The sequence below is a fragment of the Heterodontus francisci genome, unplaced genomic scaffold, assembly GCF_036365525.1.
Source record: "Heterodontus francisci isolate sHetFra1 unplaced genomic scaffold, sHetFra1.hap1 HAP1_SCAFFOLD_216, whole genome shotgun sequence".
In the NCBI taxonomy this organism is placed as follows: Eukaryota; Metazoa; Chordata; class Chondrichthyes; order Heterodontiformes; family Heterodontidae; genus Heterodontus; species Heterodontus francisci.
In genome coordinates, this window is record NW_027140566.1 from 235,717 (window position 1) to 256,352 (window position 20,636).

Consider the following 20,636-nt stretch of genomic DNA (forward strand, 5'->3'; position numbering starts at 1 on the left):
AATCCTGTCTCTCAGAATCCCTTCCAATAACTTTCCCACCACTGATGTAAGGCTCACCAGCCTGCAGTTCGCTGGCATATTCCTGCTTCCGCTCTTAAATAAATGCACACATTAGCGATCCTCCTGTCTTCTGGTACCTCACCTGTGGCTAACGATGATACTAAAATTTCTGCCGGGGCCCCAGCAACATCCTGCCTTGCTTCCTATAGCATCCTAGGATACACCTGGTCAGACCCTGGAGATTTGTCCACCTTAATGAGCTTTGAAACCTCCAAAACCTTCTCCTTTTTAATGTTGATGCGCTTCAGGATATCGGTGTTTCCTCTCTTGAACTCACTACCTTCCATGACCTTCTGCATGGTAAACACAGACGAAACGTATTCATTTAAGACCTTGTCCATTTTCCGTAGCTCCATACATCAATTGCCACATTGATCCTTAAGGGGACCCACTCTCTCCCGAGTTACCATTTTATTCTCAATATACTTGTCGAATCTTTTACGATTCTCCTTTATCTAATCAGCCAGGGAAATCATCTTTGTGTGTTTTGTTGTAACCTGAGTGATTTATATCAATGGTCAAATTGCCCTCCAAATATATCTCAGGACAGAACTTATATAGGTTTGGCAGTGTTGCTGCCCCAGTATCAAGGTGCAGAGTTTGCAGATTTCATGTTAAACTTCAGAATACAAATTGTTAGAATAAGTATTTTCTAGAAACCACCAAGTTCAGGTCAGGAGTTCCTGATGAGAACGTGTTTCTGACCCAGAAATCCAGTCACATAGAGAAATAAAATTTGAGTCAATGTGACTGTCTCCTCCTGAGAGCAGTGACTATTTATGGTCTAGTTTAAATGGAATAAAAACTTTGCATACGAATATATTGTGTGATTGGTGGATGGTATTGTGCACTGGAACTCCTGTCTCCTCATCCCCAAAGAAACTGAATCCTGGTCAGGTACCAGAATCCAGTTGAGTGAAATGTAATAACTGAGGCCCACAGGAATGCTCTAGGCCTGGGTCATGGCCTGGACTACTTCAAAAGATAAATTGCAGCCCAAATTACAAACAAACAGAAATCACGTTATTTAAGCAGTAACGACGAGTGGGAATCTTCCCAAACCCATTGCTCTTCTTAGTTTACGCACAGATATAGGCACACTCGCACTGTGATAGGACTCCTTCACATGGGGATAGCGAGCGGATTTCTGACAGTGTTCAGTCAGTAAACTGACCATTAAAATGCGATGTTTAAGTGGAAGTGACATTTGTCTCGTGAAAATTCGGTATGAAATGAAAAGCACAGACCTGAACGTTGGACCTGATAGGAATCCTTGCCAGGTGGAACATTCCCAATCTCTTCATAAATTGCTTGGTACAAACCAGCCGGTGAACCCTTGCCGCTAGTGACAGAACCTGTCAGATGGAGGGTCGGGAGATTAAAGTTTAGTTGCAACCCACGAGCGTTTAACAGTAAATTATCTGCGAACACATCCAAATCGCAGATATAGTGACAGTAAAGAGACAATGCCAGGTATTGTGAATGTGGAGTAGTTTTGTTGTGCGTATTTTTGTTTATGTCTATGTGTCTATTTTTCCACATACTCATATGTTGACCTGCAGCAGACTGGGGAGAAACGTGTTCACTGAGGAAAAGTTCAATCAAGTTTGTTAGAAACGATCTCCCTCTGACAAAGCCATGCTGACTATCCCTGATTAATGCCTGCCTCTCCATGTAGAGATTAATCCTGTTCCTCCGGATGTTTTCCAATAGTCTTCCTTACTGCTGATGTTAGATTCACTGGCCAGCAATTACCTGGTATATCCCTGCTACCCCTCTTGAATAATGGTACCACATTCACTGTCCTTCAGTCCTCTGGTACATCTCCTGTGACCAGATAGGATTTGAAAATGTGTGCCAAATCCCCTGTTATCTCATCCCTTGTCTCACATAGCTGCCGGTTCACATCTCAACTGGGTCTGGAGATTTATCCAGTTTGAGCCCACTAAAATAGCTAATACTTCCTACCTTTCAATGCTAATTTGTTCAAGGACATCAGAATCACCCTCCCTGATCTTCTCACCGACATCGTCCCTCTTCATGGGGAACACAGATGAAAAGTAATCTTTTAAAACCTAATCTACGTCCTCTGGCTCCACACACAGATGGCCACTTTGGTCCCTAATCGGCCCTACTCCTCCTATTTCCCTTAATATACTTAAAACACGCCTTTCGGTGTCCATTATCTTGCTTGGCAGTGTTTTGCATGTCCCCTATTCGCTCTCCTAATTCATTTTGTAAGTATTCCCTACACTTTCTATCCTCCTCTAGGGCCTCCAGCGTTTTCAGCGCTCTGAATCTGCCATCAGCCTCCTTATCCGAATCTCTATATCCCTTGACATCCACTATATCCCTGGACTTGTTGGTCCGACCCTTCAACTTTATGGGAACATTTTGGCCCTGAGCTCTCACTACTTCCTTTTTGAAGGTAACAGACCATGGGATCCAGGGCAATTTGGCAAAGTGGATCAAAAGTTGGCTTAGTGGCAGGAGGCAGAGGGTGATGGTCGAAGGTTGCTATTGCGAGTGGAAGCCAGTGACCAGTGGTGTACTACTGGAATCGATGCTGGGACCCTTGCTAATACACTGTATCTCAATGATTTAGATGTAAATATAGGAGGTATGATCAGTAAGTTCTCAGATAACAGAAACATTGGTGGTGTCGTAAACAGTGAGGAGGAACGCATTATATTTCAGGACGAAATAGATGGGCTGGTAAGATGGGTGGGATAGTAGCAAATAGAATTTAATCCTGAGTACCGTGAGATGATGCATTTTGGGAGGACGTACAAGGCAAGGGAATATACAATGGATGGTAGAACCCGAGGGAGTTCAGAGTGTCTCAGGGACCTTGGTGGACTTGTTGTTAAATCACTGAAGTCACAGGGAGATACGGTGGTTCGGAAGGACATATGGGATACTTGCCTTTATTAGCCGAGGCATAGCATATATGAGCAGGAAGGTGATGATCAAGCTGTATAAAACGCTAGTTAGGCCACAGCTGGAGTACTGTTTACAGTTCCGGGCAACACACTATAGGAAGGATGTGATTGCACGGGAGAGGGTGCAGAGGAGATTCACCAGGATGTTGTAAGGGCTGGATTATTTCAGCTATGTCGAGAGGCTGGATAGGCTAGGGTTGTTTTCTTCAGAGCAGAAAAGGCTGAGGGGGTCCTGACTGAGGGATACAAAATTATGAAGGGCATTGATAGGACAGATAGGAAGAAACGGTTTCCATTAGCGGAGGGTTCCGTTACCGGGGGGGCATGGATTTAACATTAGGGGCAGAAAGTTTAAAGGGGATTTGAGGAAAAAAATATTCACCCAGACGATGGTTGGAGTCTGGAACACACTGCCTGAACAGATGGTAGAGGCAGGAACCCTCACAACATTTAAGGTGTTTAGATGAGCACGCAAAACACCATAGCATACAAGGCTAAGAGCCAAGTGCTGGAAAATGAGATCAGCATAGATAGGTGCTTGATTGTTGGCACAGACACCATGGGCTAGAGGGCCTGTTTATGTGCTGTATAACTCTATTACTCGATGACTCTATGACCTGATCTCGTGCTTTTTATCATTTGTAAACTACTGCTAGTCTAGTGAGGTTACAAAGCTTGATCTTATCCGCTTTAGGACTGTCTTGTTTCAGAGCCTGTTCTGGTTCGGTCCTTGGCAGAGATACCAGGCCTATGCTGTCCTAGCTACAGAATCTTTCTTCATAAGAGAGAGAGAGTGCTATTTCTATAAAAACTCTATATTATTATGAATCATCATGAAAAAACATGAATAGGATGGGAATAGAGGAGTATGGTCCTCGTAAGCGCAGAAGGTTGTAATTTAGACAGGCATCAAGATCGGCCCAGGCTTGCAGGGCTGAATGACCTGTTCCTGTGCTTTACTGTTCTTTGTTCTTTGTTGTTCCAAAAGTGTTTTTTATTAAGAGTCCCATTACTTATAATAAATCAGGAGTGAGTAGGATGGGTGAAATATGACTGGAAGCGTTGTTTTGGATGCAGAAGGTCCTATACAAGTATCACCTGTCAAAATAACAGACAGACCCGGTTAGACAGCTCGTGATTGGATGCCCACAGCCAGAATCTGAAGGGATGGAACTGCTGCCCAATGGATGAAGGAAGATTAACAGTCAAATAAATAGCTTGAATGCACAGCCCTAGAATGTCAATTAAACTTCCTGATCCATTGTTACAAGAAGTAAACTCTTCCAAAGTTTCATGTATTATGTGCTCTACTCTTCAGTGAATGTAGACACTTCAAATCACTCTCCCTTTTAAATGTCAGATTTTACTAATTCCGCAGCACATTGAATGGAGAAAGTCAGCAAAAAACAGAAAGAAATACAATGTATTTCCAAGAAGGCCACTTGACAGTCCACAGAAAGCTGCAGTGGACATAGAGTTTAGCAAGTATATGACACAATATCTGGGATTTTGTGTTGGATCCGCGGTAAGATATAAGCCTCACCTCTTCTGATTGACGTTTTCTGTATAATCACCATCAGTGAGATCAACACACAGATTAGCAGAACTCCGAAGAAGACCGCAACTAGGATGGAAGTAGTTTTATATCCCTGTTCTTAATGACAACAATACAGAAAGGTTTAACACAGACACAGTCTGGCTTGCATGATACAGTATTTACAGTACGTATTTAATAATTATATCCATTGCGTCTGGGCAATGAGTCGGGCTGAAGATTCCCCAGTATGTGTGTTGTACATTGCACAAGAGGAAGGTGTGAGCCAACCTAAATTACAGAGACAGTGCCCCCATGTTTCTGATGAGTACAGGGCAGTTCAGGTACAGCCAGAGACTGGGATTAGCGGAATTTCAAACAGACCATTTGAAATATGCGGTGAGGAAAAAAAATGTTCCGGTCAGTGAGAACGTGCTCATTGTATCTTCAGACAGTGACAACAATAGCAATTCAACGAATGCAAACCCTAACACTAGCTGGAATAGTAATAATGGTAAGTACCTGCAGATGTGGATGGGAAAGCATTTGGAGGCACATCGAGCCCTGTGGAATATATTGTACAAAACGTTCAGGAAGATGAAATTTCAGCACTTTCCATTTAAACGATAAATACTGTTCTTAATTTCCCGAATTAATGAGTCAATTTAGCCATACAAGGAACCCTAACCCCACTCTCCAAACCCTGCCACCCTCACCAGAACAAATCACACTGGCATCTTCCTTATGATCACAGTCAGATTGAGCCGGCGATGAGGAAGGACAGTCGGCCAGAGAAGATTCGCTTCCAGTGCACTTCACCTCATCCAGCCAGATAACACCGTCACCCTGGGAAAAAGTAGCCCCTATTGGCGCCAATAGAGCGTGACCACAATCCAGCTGTCTGCAGACAACATTGGCATCGGCCATGTTCCAGGAGTCATCACACACCGTGCCCCAGCTGTTATTGCACAATATCTCCACTCTCCCGGAGCAGTTGGTGTTACCTCCAAACAGGCGCAACCATTGTCCCGAATCTGTCAAAGAGAATCAATTATTATTATTGATGTAGTATAAGACAGGAGTACAAGTCAGATAGTTGGTATAATAAAGAGGAAGTAGCACCTGGTGAAAGCACACGTTTACAATCATATTCTCGAATGCAGTCCTTTGCTCTGTGGGGCTGCTCCTTAGTTATTTTTGCTTCTGTTGAGAAGAGAAACATGCTGACTGTATCAGACACAAATGTTTTAAATGACACTGGCACATTGAGAGGTTTGTTGTGTTACCTGAACAAACAATGCCAGCATCCTCCCTGTGTTCACAGTTGTGTTTACCCCACGGTTTTGTTTGACAGTGCCAAAGGAACGATTCGTGTGAAATACACTCGATTCGATCGAGCCAAATGGGTCCGGATCCTGCTCCGAATGACTGAGCGGAATAATCGATAGAACTGAGGGGACCGCACTCTAACTGTTTACAGATCACTTCTGCATCAGCTCTATCAAGTGTATCCGAGCACACTGTTCCCCAGGTGCCATTGTAGAACACTTCCACTCTCCCCTCACAGCGATGCTTCCCATTCACCAGCCGCAGCTCTTTGTGCTCTGTCAATGACACAAGAAATATCCCGTTGTTTAGATTGATAACTCGTTGTATGTTTATACTGCACAACTCAACACATGCTGCACCGGTTGTGTTCACTGATTGCCGGTACGTATTTCAGAAAAGTGACAGAAATACACCGACAGCCCATAATGTAATAAAGAATAATCAACATAGATTTCGCAACAGAAGGACAAACAAGGTTATTGAATGCTTTGAAGTAATTACAGAAAGATAATGGTGATAATTCAGTCGACGCAATATGCATGTTCTTTTTTTTTCCAAAAGGCCTCTGACAAGGTAGCATATAGTCAGATCATGACTGGAGACAGAGCATTTGGAGTCAAGAGATCTGTGGAAGAAATGGTAGAAAACTCGCTGCAAAGCACACTGTCATTGTTAAAGCTGGGAACCCAGAATGGCGGAAGGTGGGAAGTGGTGTTACACAGGGCTGGGATTATTGCTGCTTAATATTTACATGAAAGATTTGGATTTAGACAAGGGAGACATCATTTCAAAATTTAAGATGACAGCAATTTGGGGATTTAGTTAACACTAAGTAAGACAGACAAAATATGGGAATACGTTAATAAGCAGGTCGAATGGGCATACAATTGCCAAATGAGTTGAATACAGATAAGTCTAAGGTGGTCAGTGTTGATAGGAAGAATAAAGAGGCCACGTACGTCTTGTAAAATAAGAGTGAAAATTATGTAGAGCAGCAAAGAGATCTCGGGATAAGAGACACTAATCACTAGTTAACTGACAGAGATCGAAGCTAGTGATCATAAATATAGGATAATCATGAATACATCTAATAAGAAATTCAGGAGAACTTTTTTATTTTTACCCAGGGAGTGGTTTGAATTTTGAATTCCGAACACATGCAATTGTTGAGGTGATTAGCAGTGATGCCTTTCAGGTAAAGCTGTATCGGTACATGACGGAAAAAGAAGTATGTGGATATGCAAAGAGGGTTAGATGCAGTAATGTGAGAACAAAGAGAACAAAGATAATTACAGCACAGGAACAGGCCCTTCGGCCCTCCAAGCCTGCGCCGATCCAGATCCTCTCTCTAAACATGTCGCCTATTTTCTAAGGTTCTGTATCTCTTTTCTTCCTGCCCATTCATGTATCTGTCTAGATACATCTTAAAAGACTCCATCGTGCCCGCATCTACCACCTCCGCTGGCAATGCGTTCCAGGTGCCCACCACCCTCTGCGTAAAGAACTTTCCACGCATATCCCCCCTAAACTTTTCCCCTTTCACTTTGAACTCGTGTCCTCTAGTAATTGAAACCCCCACTCTGGGAAAAAGCCTCTTGCTATCCACCCTGTCTATACCTCTCATGATTTTGTACACCTCAATCAGGTCCCCCCTCAACCTCCGTCTTTCTAATGAAAATAATCCTAATATGCTCAACCTCTCTTCATAGCTAGCGCCCTTCATACCAGGCAACATCCTGGTGAACCTCCTCTGCACCCTCTCCAAAGCATCCACATCCTTTTGATAATGTGGCGACCAGAACTGTACGCAGTATTCCAAATGTGGCCGAACCAAAGTCCTATACAACTGCAACATGACCTGCCAACTCTTGTACTCAATGCCCCGTCCGATGAAGGAAAGCATGCCGTATGCCTTCTTGACCACTCTATTTACCTGCGTTGCCACCTTCAGGGAACAGTGGACCTGAACACCCAAATCTCTCTGGACATCAATTTTCCCCAGGACTTTTCCATTTACTGTATAAGTATACTGTATAATGTGGGGTGATACTCGTGGGCAACATAAACACCACATTGACCAGTTATGCCGAATGGCCAGATTCTGTGCTGTCCATTGCATGTCGTTCGATGTAATATCTTCCCTGTGAAGCCACGTGCACAACACTACGGAAAATGGGCACATGGAAGCACCGTTACCTGAACACATGATCCTCACATCTTCTTTATGAGAACAGTCGTGGTTACCCCACGATGCTGAGGGACATTCCCAGAGAAATGATTCGTTACCGGAACACTTCAGTTCTTCCAACCAAACTGGCCCTGAGCCTGGTCCACAAGATGTAGGAAGTGCCATGTCCAATGCCTTTCCACAACCCAGCTGTTTGCAAACCACGTCAGCGTCCGCCAGATCCCAGGAATCATCGCAAACTGAGCCCCATGTCCCATTGTAATAAATCTCCACTCGGCCAGTACATGGGCTTCCACCGTCAGACAGCCTTAACTGCGCGTGTTCTGTTGGACAATAGCACAGGAGGATTATACTTTCAATACACATTCACCTCATCACTCAATACAACTCATTGTACCATCACCAGCTGAAAAAAAGAACTCGTTAAATGTGCCGTTGACAGGTAAATAAAACTTTTCAACTGAATTGTTTACACTACTTCTTACATTGATTGTAAAGAACAGAAATGGTTCAGTTAACCTTCTACATCTGACTTTGACAAGTTATGGTCTCCAGTTCCCCTTTTATGTTTTAAACATTATGTGCGTTGTTGTACAGGCATTCACTCACATAATTAACAGTCAATTTATACTCATGTACTATAACTGTATCTGTTCCTGGTCCATGTATGTTGCCCTTATTTGGTACCTTGGACGGACATTTACTGCCATCTCCTACTTCCTTGATTTCGAATAACAAGTGAATTGCATTTATCTAGCGCCGTTAATGTGATAAAACATCTCAAGGCACGATACAGGAGTGATGTCAAAGACATTTTAACATGGAACACCTAAGAATATATTTAATATATATAAGATGACCAAAAGCTAAGTCAAAGAGTTAGTTTTTATGGGGCGTCTTAACGCAGGAAAGAGTGGTTGCCAGGCAGAGAGATTTAAGGAATTAATTCTACAGCGTATGACCTCCGCAGCTAGAGACACGGCCGAAGATGCTGTGCTATTAAACTCAGGAATGCTCAAGAAGCCAGAACTAAGAGCTGTCAGACTGGAACCGATGGCAAAGACAGGAGCTGTGAGGTCAAGAAGGGAATTGAAAATAGGGATGAGAATTTTAAAATCGCGCATTGCAGAACAATGTAGGTCAGTCAGCACAGGGCAGATGGCTAAGTGGCACTTGGTCGAGACAGCAGATTTTGCAGAGGTTGTAACTAGGGAAGCCAGCCAGGAGTGCATTAGAATCATCGAGCTTAGAGGGAACAAAGCAATCGACAATACTAGATAAGGGCAAAGTAGGGTGATGTTATGGAGGTGAAAATAGACAGTGTTAATCATTGTTTGGATATGTGATAGAGAACTCACCTCGGGGTCAAATATAATACAAAGGTCACAAGCAGTCTGGCTGAGTAGCACACTGTTGGTATGGAAAGGAGTTTGTGGCAAGGGAAGAGATGCGATGGGGACTGATGGCTTGTATCTTTTCAATACTGAGTTTGAGGAATTTTTTGCTAATGCAGTACTGAAAGCCAGACAGGAATTCTGACAGTGTACAGGCTGTGGAGGGATCACGAGAGTTGGATGTGAGGTCGAGTTGGATACTGTGAGCTACATGTGGAAACTGAGGCTGTGTTTGCGGATGTCACTGAAAGGCAGCATGTAAATGAGAAATGAGTTGTCGAAGGATAGATCCTTTGGTGACACGATAGGCGACTTTGCAGGAGCGGGAAGAGAAGCCATTGCAGATAAATTTCTGACTATGACCGTATAGATAAGACTGGAACCAGCTGGGTTTTAATGGAAAGGGCTTGGAGCAGAATTCCATGATCACTCATATCAAAAGCTGTATGCAAGTCAAGAATGATCAGAAGGCACCGGTTACATTTGTTACAATCACTTAGGAGGTCATTTGAGAAATTAAAACATGCAACTCCATAAAAGATGAGCATGGATTTGGGTGGCGTCAACACATTCAAAGACTTTGGCGAGGTATGAACAGTTGGAGCCGGGGCAGTAATTTGCATGGACAGGTGGTCAATGGCTCCTTTTTGAGGAGAGGTTGATGACTGCTGATTTGAAGGACATGGGGCTGAGCATGAAGAGAGAGAAAGAGAGAGAGAGAGAGCGAGAGAGCGAGAGAGAGAGAGAGAGAATCGTTAATATTGTCAGCTAACATGGGGACCAGGAAGTGAATGTGTGTGTTCGGCAGTTTAGTAGAAATAAGGTGCAGGCAGCAATATGTGGATTTCATCAACAGCACAGGTACAGAGAGAGCGTGGGGAATTCTTGGAGAGAAACAAGAAATGCCAAATCAGGGTGATGGTATGGGGTGGGGGTGGGGAATTGATAGGAAGTTAGGCCTGGTGGGTTGGGGAAGAAAGGGAAGCAGTGGAAGGCGACTGAACTGACATTTTTGAACTTTGTAACAAAAAATCCACGAGCTCCTCTCACTTACTTTTGGATTTGAGGGTGGACGAGGCAGGGGAGTGGTTCAGGAGGAAGATTTGTGATGGAGAAGATATGCTTTGCATTTTCTTTGCCTTCCTGGATGATATTTGACTAACGCGTGGTTTTAGTGAAGAACAGTTGGACCCGATGATGCTTTATGCAATTGATCCATTCAGTATTATATTACCAGATAGTTCACCAGATGTCACCGTGCCTTTCTGGTTTTTTATTTGATTCTTTCAGGGGATGTGGGTGCCACTGGCAAGGCCAGAATTTGTTTAATCCACCCTACATATTTCTTTCACTTCATACTGGAGAATGTAACGTCTACAAGTTCTACCCTTGAACATCAGCCTTACAATATGCAGTATCTTCGTGTAGAACTATGTTCTAGGGTTGCGTTGATTATAAAATTATCATAAATCAATTTAATATTAATTGCATAAAAGAATCACTTACTTTTGCAAGGATGGGAATCTGCCTTTGACAATGAAGATATTTGTGTAATTTGAGAAACGTAAACCGCATGTCTGAACAGAGAATATGCAGACCTCTCTGTCCAGACAGGCTGGTGCTATTATTTTCAATGAGCAAACAAAACTTGTGAGGCACATTAGCAATTGCTATTGTCTGTAAAAGATCAATGTACTAAACTACTAATTATGTCAATATATGACTGTTGGACCGGACCAAAGAGGATAGAAAACAAGATCTCTCTGCAAAATACTGGACAGGATCAGGAAATGTCCTCTGGACAATTGAAATCCAGATGTGTAGACCTTCTGGTTGAGCAGCAAACCAGTATTTAAACTGGCGTGGACAAAAATGATTGGACTAATTGCGTCAGGCACTTTGGAGAATAAAAATCAGCGATGTGACCCATCAGATAGAGAAGTAGAAGACAAGGAGAAGACACATGGCTTCTGTAGGTGGACATAAATGCTGGGTGGAGCTGAACATCTACCTAACTGAAGAACAAGATGAAATACTCCACTGTGTCCAGTGACTGAGTGTGTAATAACCATTCAGCACTGTAAACCTCTGACGTGAAACGCTGGAATACATTGATTTCCGCTGTGTCCGAAGCAAATACTTACTGTAAACAAACGGTATCAAATCTGAATCATTAACTGTCTCATATGTTGTAAGTTCCACTCTGTCATTGGTAAATAAATGTTCGTTGGAACCACCCCAAAGCATATGTCCATACTTACATTCAGCATAATGCAACATCCCTGGAACATATGCCCGCATTGACATGCTGCACAATGGAACTTTCAAGCATCGAGTCTGAAACATCTGTCTACTTTTATACACAGCCTAATGAAACTTACACCAGCTCAAATCCCACACAGCTACCTCCACTTATATACTGTACAATGGAACTGATTGCAAGCTCGGCGCCGGATTTGATACCAGAGCTGAGATTCCAATTCCATATTCTATTTATCACAAGGGCGTTATCTTTCACCTCTATCATCCTTCAGCTCCATTCCTGCCTCAGCCCATCTGCTGCTGAAATGCTCACCCATGCTTTGTTGCCTGCAGAACCGACTATTTTAATGTTCTCCTGGGCCATCACCCGTCCTGCACCCTCCATAAACATCAGCTCATCCGAAGCATTGTTGCCTGTCCTACATGAAGCCTCTCTCAGGAGCGCCACTGTACTCACTGATGTAGACTGGTTTCCCTGCCACCAATGCCTCGAGTTTTCAATTATGATCTTCATGTTTAGACCCTTCATGCTCTCCCCCTGCCATCAGTATAACCTCCTCCAGCCTGAATCATTTCAAGAGCTCTGCTTTTCTCCAAATCCAGCTTCTTGTCCATCACCCACTTCCATCTCCACAACTTTCAGTCTTGCCTTTAACCATCTAACCCACCAGGTCAGAATTTCCACCCGACATATCTCTGTGTCTCCGGCTCTTCAAATCCAACCTTCTGCCAAAGAATTTAGTCACTCACTCCAACATCTCTTTGTTTGGCTCTGTGTCAGTTTTCTGTCCGATTACACTCCTGATAAACTCTTTGTAATGTAGGTGTTTACTGAAAGTTCTGTCATAAAAAGTTCTTGTTGCTTAATTGTGCCCGTGTCCTCTCTCTCTCTGCACACCACCCCCATCCAGCCCCAGATCCCCCAGCGCCCACCATCCTCACCCCCACTACCTGAATGAAATTACTGGTTTGAGACACCCAGGAACAAATGACCTATATTACGAATTTTCTGAGCAGATTAGACATTTCACTTTTATGTTTTTGTAAAAACGGTGAAGAATTTGTTCACCTGCACACAGGACCCCGACATCCATACTGTCAGTCAGAGACGAATTCAATGTGAATAAGCTGCAGTTCTGGAGCTGCAATTCGTTTCCTTCACATTGGACATCATTCACCCAGACGGGTCCTTCACTCTTTCCATCCTTTGAATAGTTATAACTGGCTGTCGCTTCACCGCAGCCCAGCTGTGTACAGACCACGTTGGCATCATTCAGGGTCCAGTGTCTATCCTGCAATCTCCCCCAGCTGCCGGTGTAGTAAATCTCCACTCGCCCATCACAATGGCTTGCCCCGTTAGTCAGCCTCAGTGACCAATTTTCATCTACGATATGAAACACATTGAGAATGATGAAACTGAAGCAAAACATCTCATAACTTACTGCCACCAGAAACGTTATTAATTTGAATGGTTACTGTTTCTGTCATCATTGTTCAGACGGCTTGTCAGAAGATCTTCTTCACCATTACGTTTTCTCAGTAAATACATTTTAATGACATATCTTGCACTGACTAAATTGAGCAAAAATGGTAAAATGAACTGTGGTTGAGCGTGGCAAATACCACCTATTGATAAGTGATGAGACCGAAGGGAGGAGCAGGGGCTCTAAATGGCTCCTGACAGATGACAGTTCCTTTTCTTCCATATGGAGAGAAACAGACAAGTTTAAGTTGACATAATGCATCCGATGAAGTCTCAAATTACCTCACAAGCAATGAAACACTTTTGATTTGTAGTCACTAATGCTGACAGGTGACTGACACGAGGGACTGAAGGTCGTTCCCCTCTCCACATGTACTGATATTTCCTGCTCTCGCCCTGGACCTGAAAATATCATCAACGATTCTTCCAATTTCGCCTCCTTATCTTCACATGGTTCATCTTCAACTCTTCCATTCCCTTCCTCAACATCACTGTCTCTGATTTTGGGGATAGGCTATTAACCAGAAGAAGAGTTACTCCAGTGACCCTCACAGTTACCTTGTCTATGATTCCACACACCCCGATTCCTCTAATGACTCTATCACATTCTTCCACTTTCTCCATCTGCATTGTATCTGTCTGGTGATGCAACCGATCATACCAGTGCTTCCAGATATGTCTTCCTTTTTCCTCAAACAAGGACTCTCCTCACCTCATCATCCACCCACCATGGTTGATTGGGCCCTCAAGCACGTCCATTCCATTTTCCATACTTCTGCTTTCACCCTTTCCCCCCTCCCAGAACCATGATAGGATTCTGCTTCTCCTCACCTTCCATTCCACCAGCTTCCATACTCAATAGATGATCTTCCACCATTTCCACCACCTTGAATGTTATGCCACGAGCAAGCACATCTTCCCCTTCCCTCCACTTTTAACATTCTGAAGGGACCATTCGCTCTGTGGTACCCTGATGCACTCTTCAATCATTCTCAACACCCTTTCCCACAGGAGCATTCCATGAAAGCGCAGGAGATGCTGTCACTGCCCTGTTACCTCTACCTTTCTCACCATCCAAGCCTCCAAGCACCTCTTCCAAGTGAAACAGCGATTACTTGTACTTTCACTGCATTTACTGTATTGACAGATCATAATGCTGTCTCCTGTACATCGGGAGACCAAACACAGTTGAGTGATTACTTTGCAAAACACCTTTGTTCAGTCTGCAATCTTTACCTTCAGCTTCTGGTTGCCTGTCATTTTCATTCTTTATTCCACTCCCACTCTGAACTCTCCCTCCGCTTTCTCCTACACAATTCCAATGAAGGTTAACATAAGTTTGAGAAACAGCCCTTCATCTTCCCACGAGCTTCTTCACAGCGTTTGGATTCAACACTGTGTTCAGCAATTTCAGGTCTGATTCCCTCCCCCTTTTCCTTCTTTTGGGACGATATTTTGCCTTCCAATGTAGACCACCTCTATAAATGTGCTTTTTACTTGACCCATTCCATATCTTTTTGCCTTGCATTGTCCCTTTTGCCATTTAATCTCTCCTGTCTTATTCCATATCACAGACGGTTCCTTTCGTTCTTTCCTTGTTTTCCCCTTTCATTATAAACATGTTAAATCTCTATGTTCCGATGGAAGATCCGCAAACTGAAAGATCGATACTGTTTCTCTCAACATACATGCTGCCAGATCTGCTGAATATTTCCAGCACTTACTGTTTTTATTACCTATGTTTTAAATTGTGAAACGTGGGAGAACGTTTGTGTTGAGCAATGTCCCACGTACAGTGATCTGATAACTGAACAGATAATCTGTTATATGAGGAAGCTGATTGATGGATAAATGTAATCCTGGAAACTGGGAGAATTGTAATTTACATCAAGTTTGTTAAATAATCAAAGAAATAACACATTGGTGAAATAACGAGTTACTTCACTCACTATCATTTTATTGCACTTGGTGTAATAGAAATTCAAATTTATCTCACTACTTATCTGGAAACAAGTTCACAGTGTTTTCTATTGTACAGCTGATCTTTGCAGAGAATTCCATGATAATTCATATTTTAACTGCCAACATTAATAACAGTTTCAATGCTCGAGCAACATCTCCATTCTATGGCAGTGGTGCTGAGAGCAAATTGCTGATTCTATAGCCCTTGAATAATGCCCCAGATTTACCCGGAAAGAGATATTATATGACGAGAATTACTAACAACAGGACATTGTATGGATTCAATGTTTATTGGACTGAAACTCTTGGATTCATTTGTAATTTCTAATAAACACACAAACACGTCTTTGGATCTTAGTGTCAAAGGAAGCATGCGATCAGAAAAACTAGTGAATCAGCGACCTGTGGAAATAGTCAATGATGCTTGACAGTAGAACAGTTGGTGTATTTCAGTTCAATTGACTGAGATGACTCACCAGTACAGATGACACTGGCATCATTTTCATGTGAGCAGCTAAACTGTTCCCAGGATGAAACAGGACAGTCCCACAATCGTGTCTCGTTCCCCCGACACCTGTAATTTTCCTTCCACACTGGACCGGTTCCCTTTCCAAAGTGAGCTCCTCTCGGGATTGAGTTTACTGCCCCACACTGAAGGTGCTCACAGACCACGTTGGCGTCTTCCACATCAAAGTAAAGGTCACACAGCGTCCACCACTGGTCTCCATGTAGCACCTCCACCCGGCCAGAGCATCTGTTCATCCCATCAACCAATCGAGGTCCATATTTCCCTGTATTGGAAACAAATCCAGATCCAAGTAATTTATAAATCATTCTCCGCATAGAAACAGCAAAATAGAGAATGGGTAAAAAAGTTGAATCTTATCTACCACGATCATCTATCCATACTTTACACAAATTATCTATTGAAAACAATTAAAATTACCACAGCAGATCAAAAGCAAAATACTACGGATGTTGGAAATCTGAAATAAAACAAAAAATGCTGGAAATACTGAGCAGGGCTAGCAGTATCTGTGGAGAGAGCAAGAGAGTTATGTTTCAGGTTTGTGTCCTTTCATCGCAATACTTACTACAGGGCCTCGTGAAGAAGTTGGCTGAACACTCAACAATTAACAGGTCTTCTTGCAAACGCTAATCGATTGTTGGTCTCTATCTCTTTTGTCTTGGAATATAAAACTCAGAAGGATGTGATGTTTCTGTTGTGTCTGTTGTCGCTTTTGGGCACCGCACTTCACAAAACCATTGGCTTTGGAGGTGGTGCAGGACAGAGTCACTAGAATGACAACAATGCTTAAAGTGTTACATTCTGAAGGCAAGTTGCATAAACTTTGTTTGTCGCAGATTGAGTTTAGAAGAAGTACAGCTTATCTAGTTGATGTGTTTAGAATGTTTAAGGGGTTTGATAGATGAGCTGTAGAAGACTAGAAGAACGAATATCAAACAAGGCCATTTAGGAGCTGCTTTTCTTTATGAGGGATGTGGGCATCTCTGGCAGATGTGGCAGTTATTGCTCAACGCTATTTGCCCTTGAAACCGTTGTCAGGCCCTTCATTTTGAAATGCACTTGTCCGCATACGGAATGTTCTTCTGCAACGCTGTAAGGTAGTTAGAGTTAAGGCAAAGTGTGCAAGCATAATTTGTACCTTTAGCTGCATCTGTTGTAAACAGAGTGGAACTTTAGAATGTGGCAATTTTTGGGTAAGACTGAACTTTAGCCTTGACATTTAGAATTTAACTTGAAATTCAAAAAAAGTTGCAAGGCAGTTCACTATTAGCAGTTAACAGTGCAAGTCAGGTTGGTAGTAAGTAATCAATCTGCAGTGATTGTCCGAATGGAGATAATTACTGTGAGCTGGAAACTGTCTCTACCGTTGCAACTTGAATGTTCCTGAAAAGACCGATGAGATTAAACTTCTGGTAAGGCACAGAGAGTAACCATTGTTCACAATGTTGATTGAATTCATTAGGAACAACGTTTGGAAATTGGAATTTGCTAAGAGTAAGAATTAGGTGCAGAGGGGGAATTTTTTTTTAATTCTTTCACAGGGGATAGGGTGTTGGCTAGGCTGGCATTTACCATCCATCCCTAATTGTCGTGGCAACGATGGTGGTAAGCCGTCTTCTTCTACCTCTGCTGTCCAAGTGCTCTCGCTCCACCCACAGAAGGGAGTTCCATGATTTTGACCCAGCGACAGGGAAGGAATGGCGATATAGTTCCAAGTCAGGATGGTTTTTGCCTTGGAGGGAAACTTGCAGGTGGTGGTGTTCCCATCCACCTGCTGTCCATGTCCTCCCAGATAGTAGAGGGCCTGGGGTTGGATGGAGGTGCTTTGATTTGTCTGTTAAGCTTGAGTAAGTGAGTGGAGTCACCGATTTAAAACAGCACCACAGCCAGAAGCATGAAAGCCTATTGAAAGAGGCAGACACCAGACAAATAGAGGGGAAAACTCATTCAGTGAAGCAATTGTTCTGTCAGAGTATGACAGGGTGTGGGTAAGTTGCAAATATGTATTAAGTTAATTGGTGAGTGCTTAGTGTTTTGGCGTTAGCTAACCAGTAAAGTAGCTTTCAAGCTAAAAAGCAACTGCACATAATTTTACCTCTAAAATAAAGACAGACTAAGTTCTGGCACAGCAGTTTTTTCTCTGGATATAGGAATTTGTGGGTAACTGAACTGTCCTGAGAGAACATGTCTGTAGTAGATGTCTCCACCTAGAAACTCTCTGGCTCAGGGTCATAGAGCTGATGTGGCAATTGGAGAAAATCCAACGGGAGTAAGAGGAGTATTGGACATAAAAACAAGAAATGCTGGAATCACTCAGCAAGTCTGGCAGCATCTGTGGAAAGAGAAGCAGAGTTAACGTTTTGGGTCAGTGACCCTTCTTCGGAACTGACAAATATTAGAAAAGTCACAGATTATAAGCAAGTGAGGTGGGGGTGGGGCAAGAGATAACAAAGGAGAAGGTGTAGATTGGACCAGGCCACATAGCTGACCAAAAGGTCACGGAGCAAAGGCAAACAATATGTTAATGGTGTGTTGAAAGACAAAGTATTAGTACAGATTGTCTTTCAACACTCCATTAACATGTTGTTTGCCTTTGCTCCGTGACCTTTTGGTCAGCTATGTGGCCTGGTCCAATCTACACCTTCTCCTTTGTTATCTCTTGCCCCACCCCCACCTCACTTGCTTATAATCTGTGACTTTTCTAATATTTGTCAGTTCCGAAGAAGGGTCACTGACCCGAAACGTTAACTCTGCTTCTCTTTCCACAGATGCTGCCAGACCTGCCGAGTGATTCCAGCATTTCTTGTTTTTATTTCAGATTTCCAGCATCCGCATTATTTTGCTTTTATTATAGGAGTATTGGACAGTTTGCTGCAGATTTCAGTCACACCTTGTGGAGAGCGGTAGGATCAGAATGAGTTTGTTGCAGCTTATAGTGCACAGTAATTGAACTCCAGATGTAATGGAGAACGAGGATATGCAGAAAGTGAATCTATCCAACAGGAACAATGTACTGGCTATTTGTGAGGATAAGGATGAAGACTGTCAGAAGAACAGCCAGAATGTTGAGCATGATATATTGGGATAGGAAGCTGTTCAAAAGGAGGAGGAGTGGAGCATAATGTGATACTTTTAAGTGATTCAATAATTAGGGCATTAAGAGACCCACACAATATTTGCCCAACTTGTGCGAAGTGAGGGATATCTCAGATCAGATTGCAAGAATACAGTGGAAATATGTAGTCGTTGTGGTCCATGTAGGGGCCACCAGCATAGGAAAGAGTAGGCAAGAGGTTATTTTCAGAGAGTACCAGGAGCTGAAATATAAAAGAATATCTCAAGGATTATAATCTCTAGATTATTTTGCAAGCCGCTTGCACATTGGCATCGGAAAAGAAACGATTCGGGAGATGAACACGTAGTTGAAGGTTAGGTTGTTGGAAAGAGGTGTTACATTTCATGGGACCCTGGGACCTGTACTGGGATATTAAAGAACTGTTGTGTTGGAATGCGATTCACCTGAATCCGGTTGGGATCAGGGTCCTAGAATAAAGGATAAATAGGGTTGTTACAGGAACCTTAATCTAGTAACTGGGTGAGGGGAGGCTGGTGGGTGGCGGGGTGAGGGGGTAGAGCACAGTTGTAATTGTAGCATATCTAGGCACTACAGGGGAAGGGAATACTGAAGATGCAACATTTGAGTAAAACCAATTTACGGTTTTACGTTACGTGCATTTGCGCTGAAAACAGTTGTTGCTTTCTTGAAAAAAGAGTTGTTAGAAATACTGTCAGAAATACTGGAGAAATAATTGGAACTAGTGGAAGCTGTCGGTTTATATGTAGTGCAGAACGGAAATGTGGGCAGAATCATACCAGTGATAGGTCATTGCATGTTCCTGTTCTGGCTGTAATGGTCATTTAATTATATTCCATGATAAGACAGTGCACGCCATTGTTCTTGTCACTGATTGGTCAGCTATTGTGCATCATGGCAAGTCAATCCATACTGCTGTTCTGGTCGTGGTATGTTGGCTGCACAGTAGGTGATGGTGCGTTTCTTGAGTAGAGAAAGCCAGATATTCACTGAGGAGCAGGCCACTGTTAGAGGGACAATATGGTATTTATCGCTCTCCATAGCGTTCCTGACACAGTGAATGGGACAAGCTTGCCATCAAGCAAGCTCAACTTAAAGACCACCGCATTGAATGGTCCAATTCCAAACTCAACCTCATCTGTTATGGACTGGCATGCAAGACACAGTAACATCATAATATAAAAGAGACCACAAACATGCAAAAATGCAAAAAATAAATGCACAGATCTTCGTGAATGGCAAAGATACAAAGAATAGCAAAGGATGACAAAACAGACCGCAAGAGCTACAAAACTTTTACAATAACTTCAGAAATATATTGTCATTAAAAGCAAAGTGGTCTCATTACAATGACAGTTGTGATATTATAAATGAAAATAAGGAAATGGCAGGAATTATACATAATTACTTTGCATCAGTATTTGCATGGACACAACTTTTATTCAGGTTTTTTGTTGCCGCAGTCGGCCAAATGCTGCCCTGACATTCAGGGCAGTCACTCTCAGCTGGAATACAGCTGTATCATACATGTTTGTACAAAGGGTGTGATGAGGTCTGAAGCTGAGTGGTCTGAACAAACACAAACTGAGCAACACTGAGCAGTTTATTGGTAAGTACTGCTTGATAGCGCTGTAAACAACACCTTCCATCACTTTGTTAATGATAGCGAGCAAACTGCTGGGTCAGCAATTAGAAAATTGCAATTGTCACACTGCTATTTAAAGAAGGTTATCGAGTGAACCGAGGGAATAACAGATTGTTTCGCCTAACAGCTGTTGTCAGGAAATTGCTAGAGTGTACATTTAAAGATGGAGTATCTGATCACCTTGAAAAGTTACAGCTAATCAGAGAGAGCCAGC

At 42.8% G+C, this 20,636-nt stretch overlaps 1 protein-coding gene across 1 annotated transcript in view; it reads right to left on the reverse strand.

The window, feature by feature from the left end:
• Window positions 1–953: 953 nt before the first annotated feature.
• Window positions 954–20,636, reverse strand: part of LOC137360148 (deleted in malignant brain tumors 1 protein-like) — a 29,936-nt gene continuing 10,253 nt past the window's right edge. The window contains exons 3-13 of the mRNA XM_068025696.1: window positions 15,631–15,945; window positions 12,779–13,093; window positions 8,062–8,376; window positions 5,823–6,140; window positions 5,677–5,739; window positions 5,059–5,100; window positions 4,546–4,656; window positions 4,122–4,234; window positions 2,230–2,478; window positions 2,029–2,096; window positions 954–1,035 (exon numbers count right to left, since the gene is read on the reverse strand). Coding sequence (XP_067881797.1) covers window positions 954–1,035; window positions 2,029–2,096; window positions 2,230–2,478; window positions 4,122–4,234; window positions 4,546–4,656; window positions 5,059–5,100; window positions 5,677–5,739; window positions 5,823–6,140; window positions 8,062–8,376; window positions 12,779–13,093; window positions 15,631–15,945 — 1,991 coding nt within the window. The remainder of the gene's footprint in view (window positions 1,036–2,028; window positions 2,097–2,229; window positions 2,479–4,121; window positions 4,235–4,545; window positions 4,657–5,058; window positions 5,101–5,676; window positions 5,740–5,822; window positions 6,141–8,061; window positions 8,377–12,778; window positions 13,094–15,630; window positions 15,946–20,636) is intronic.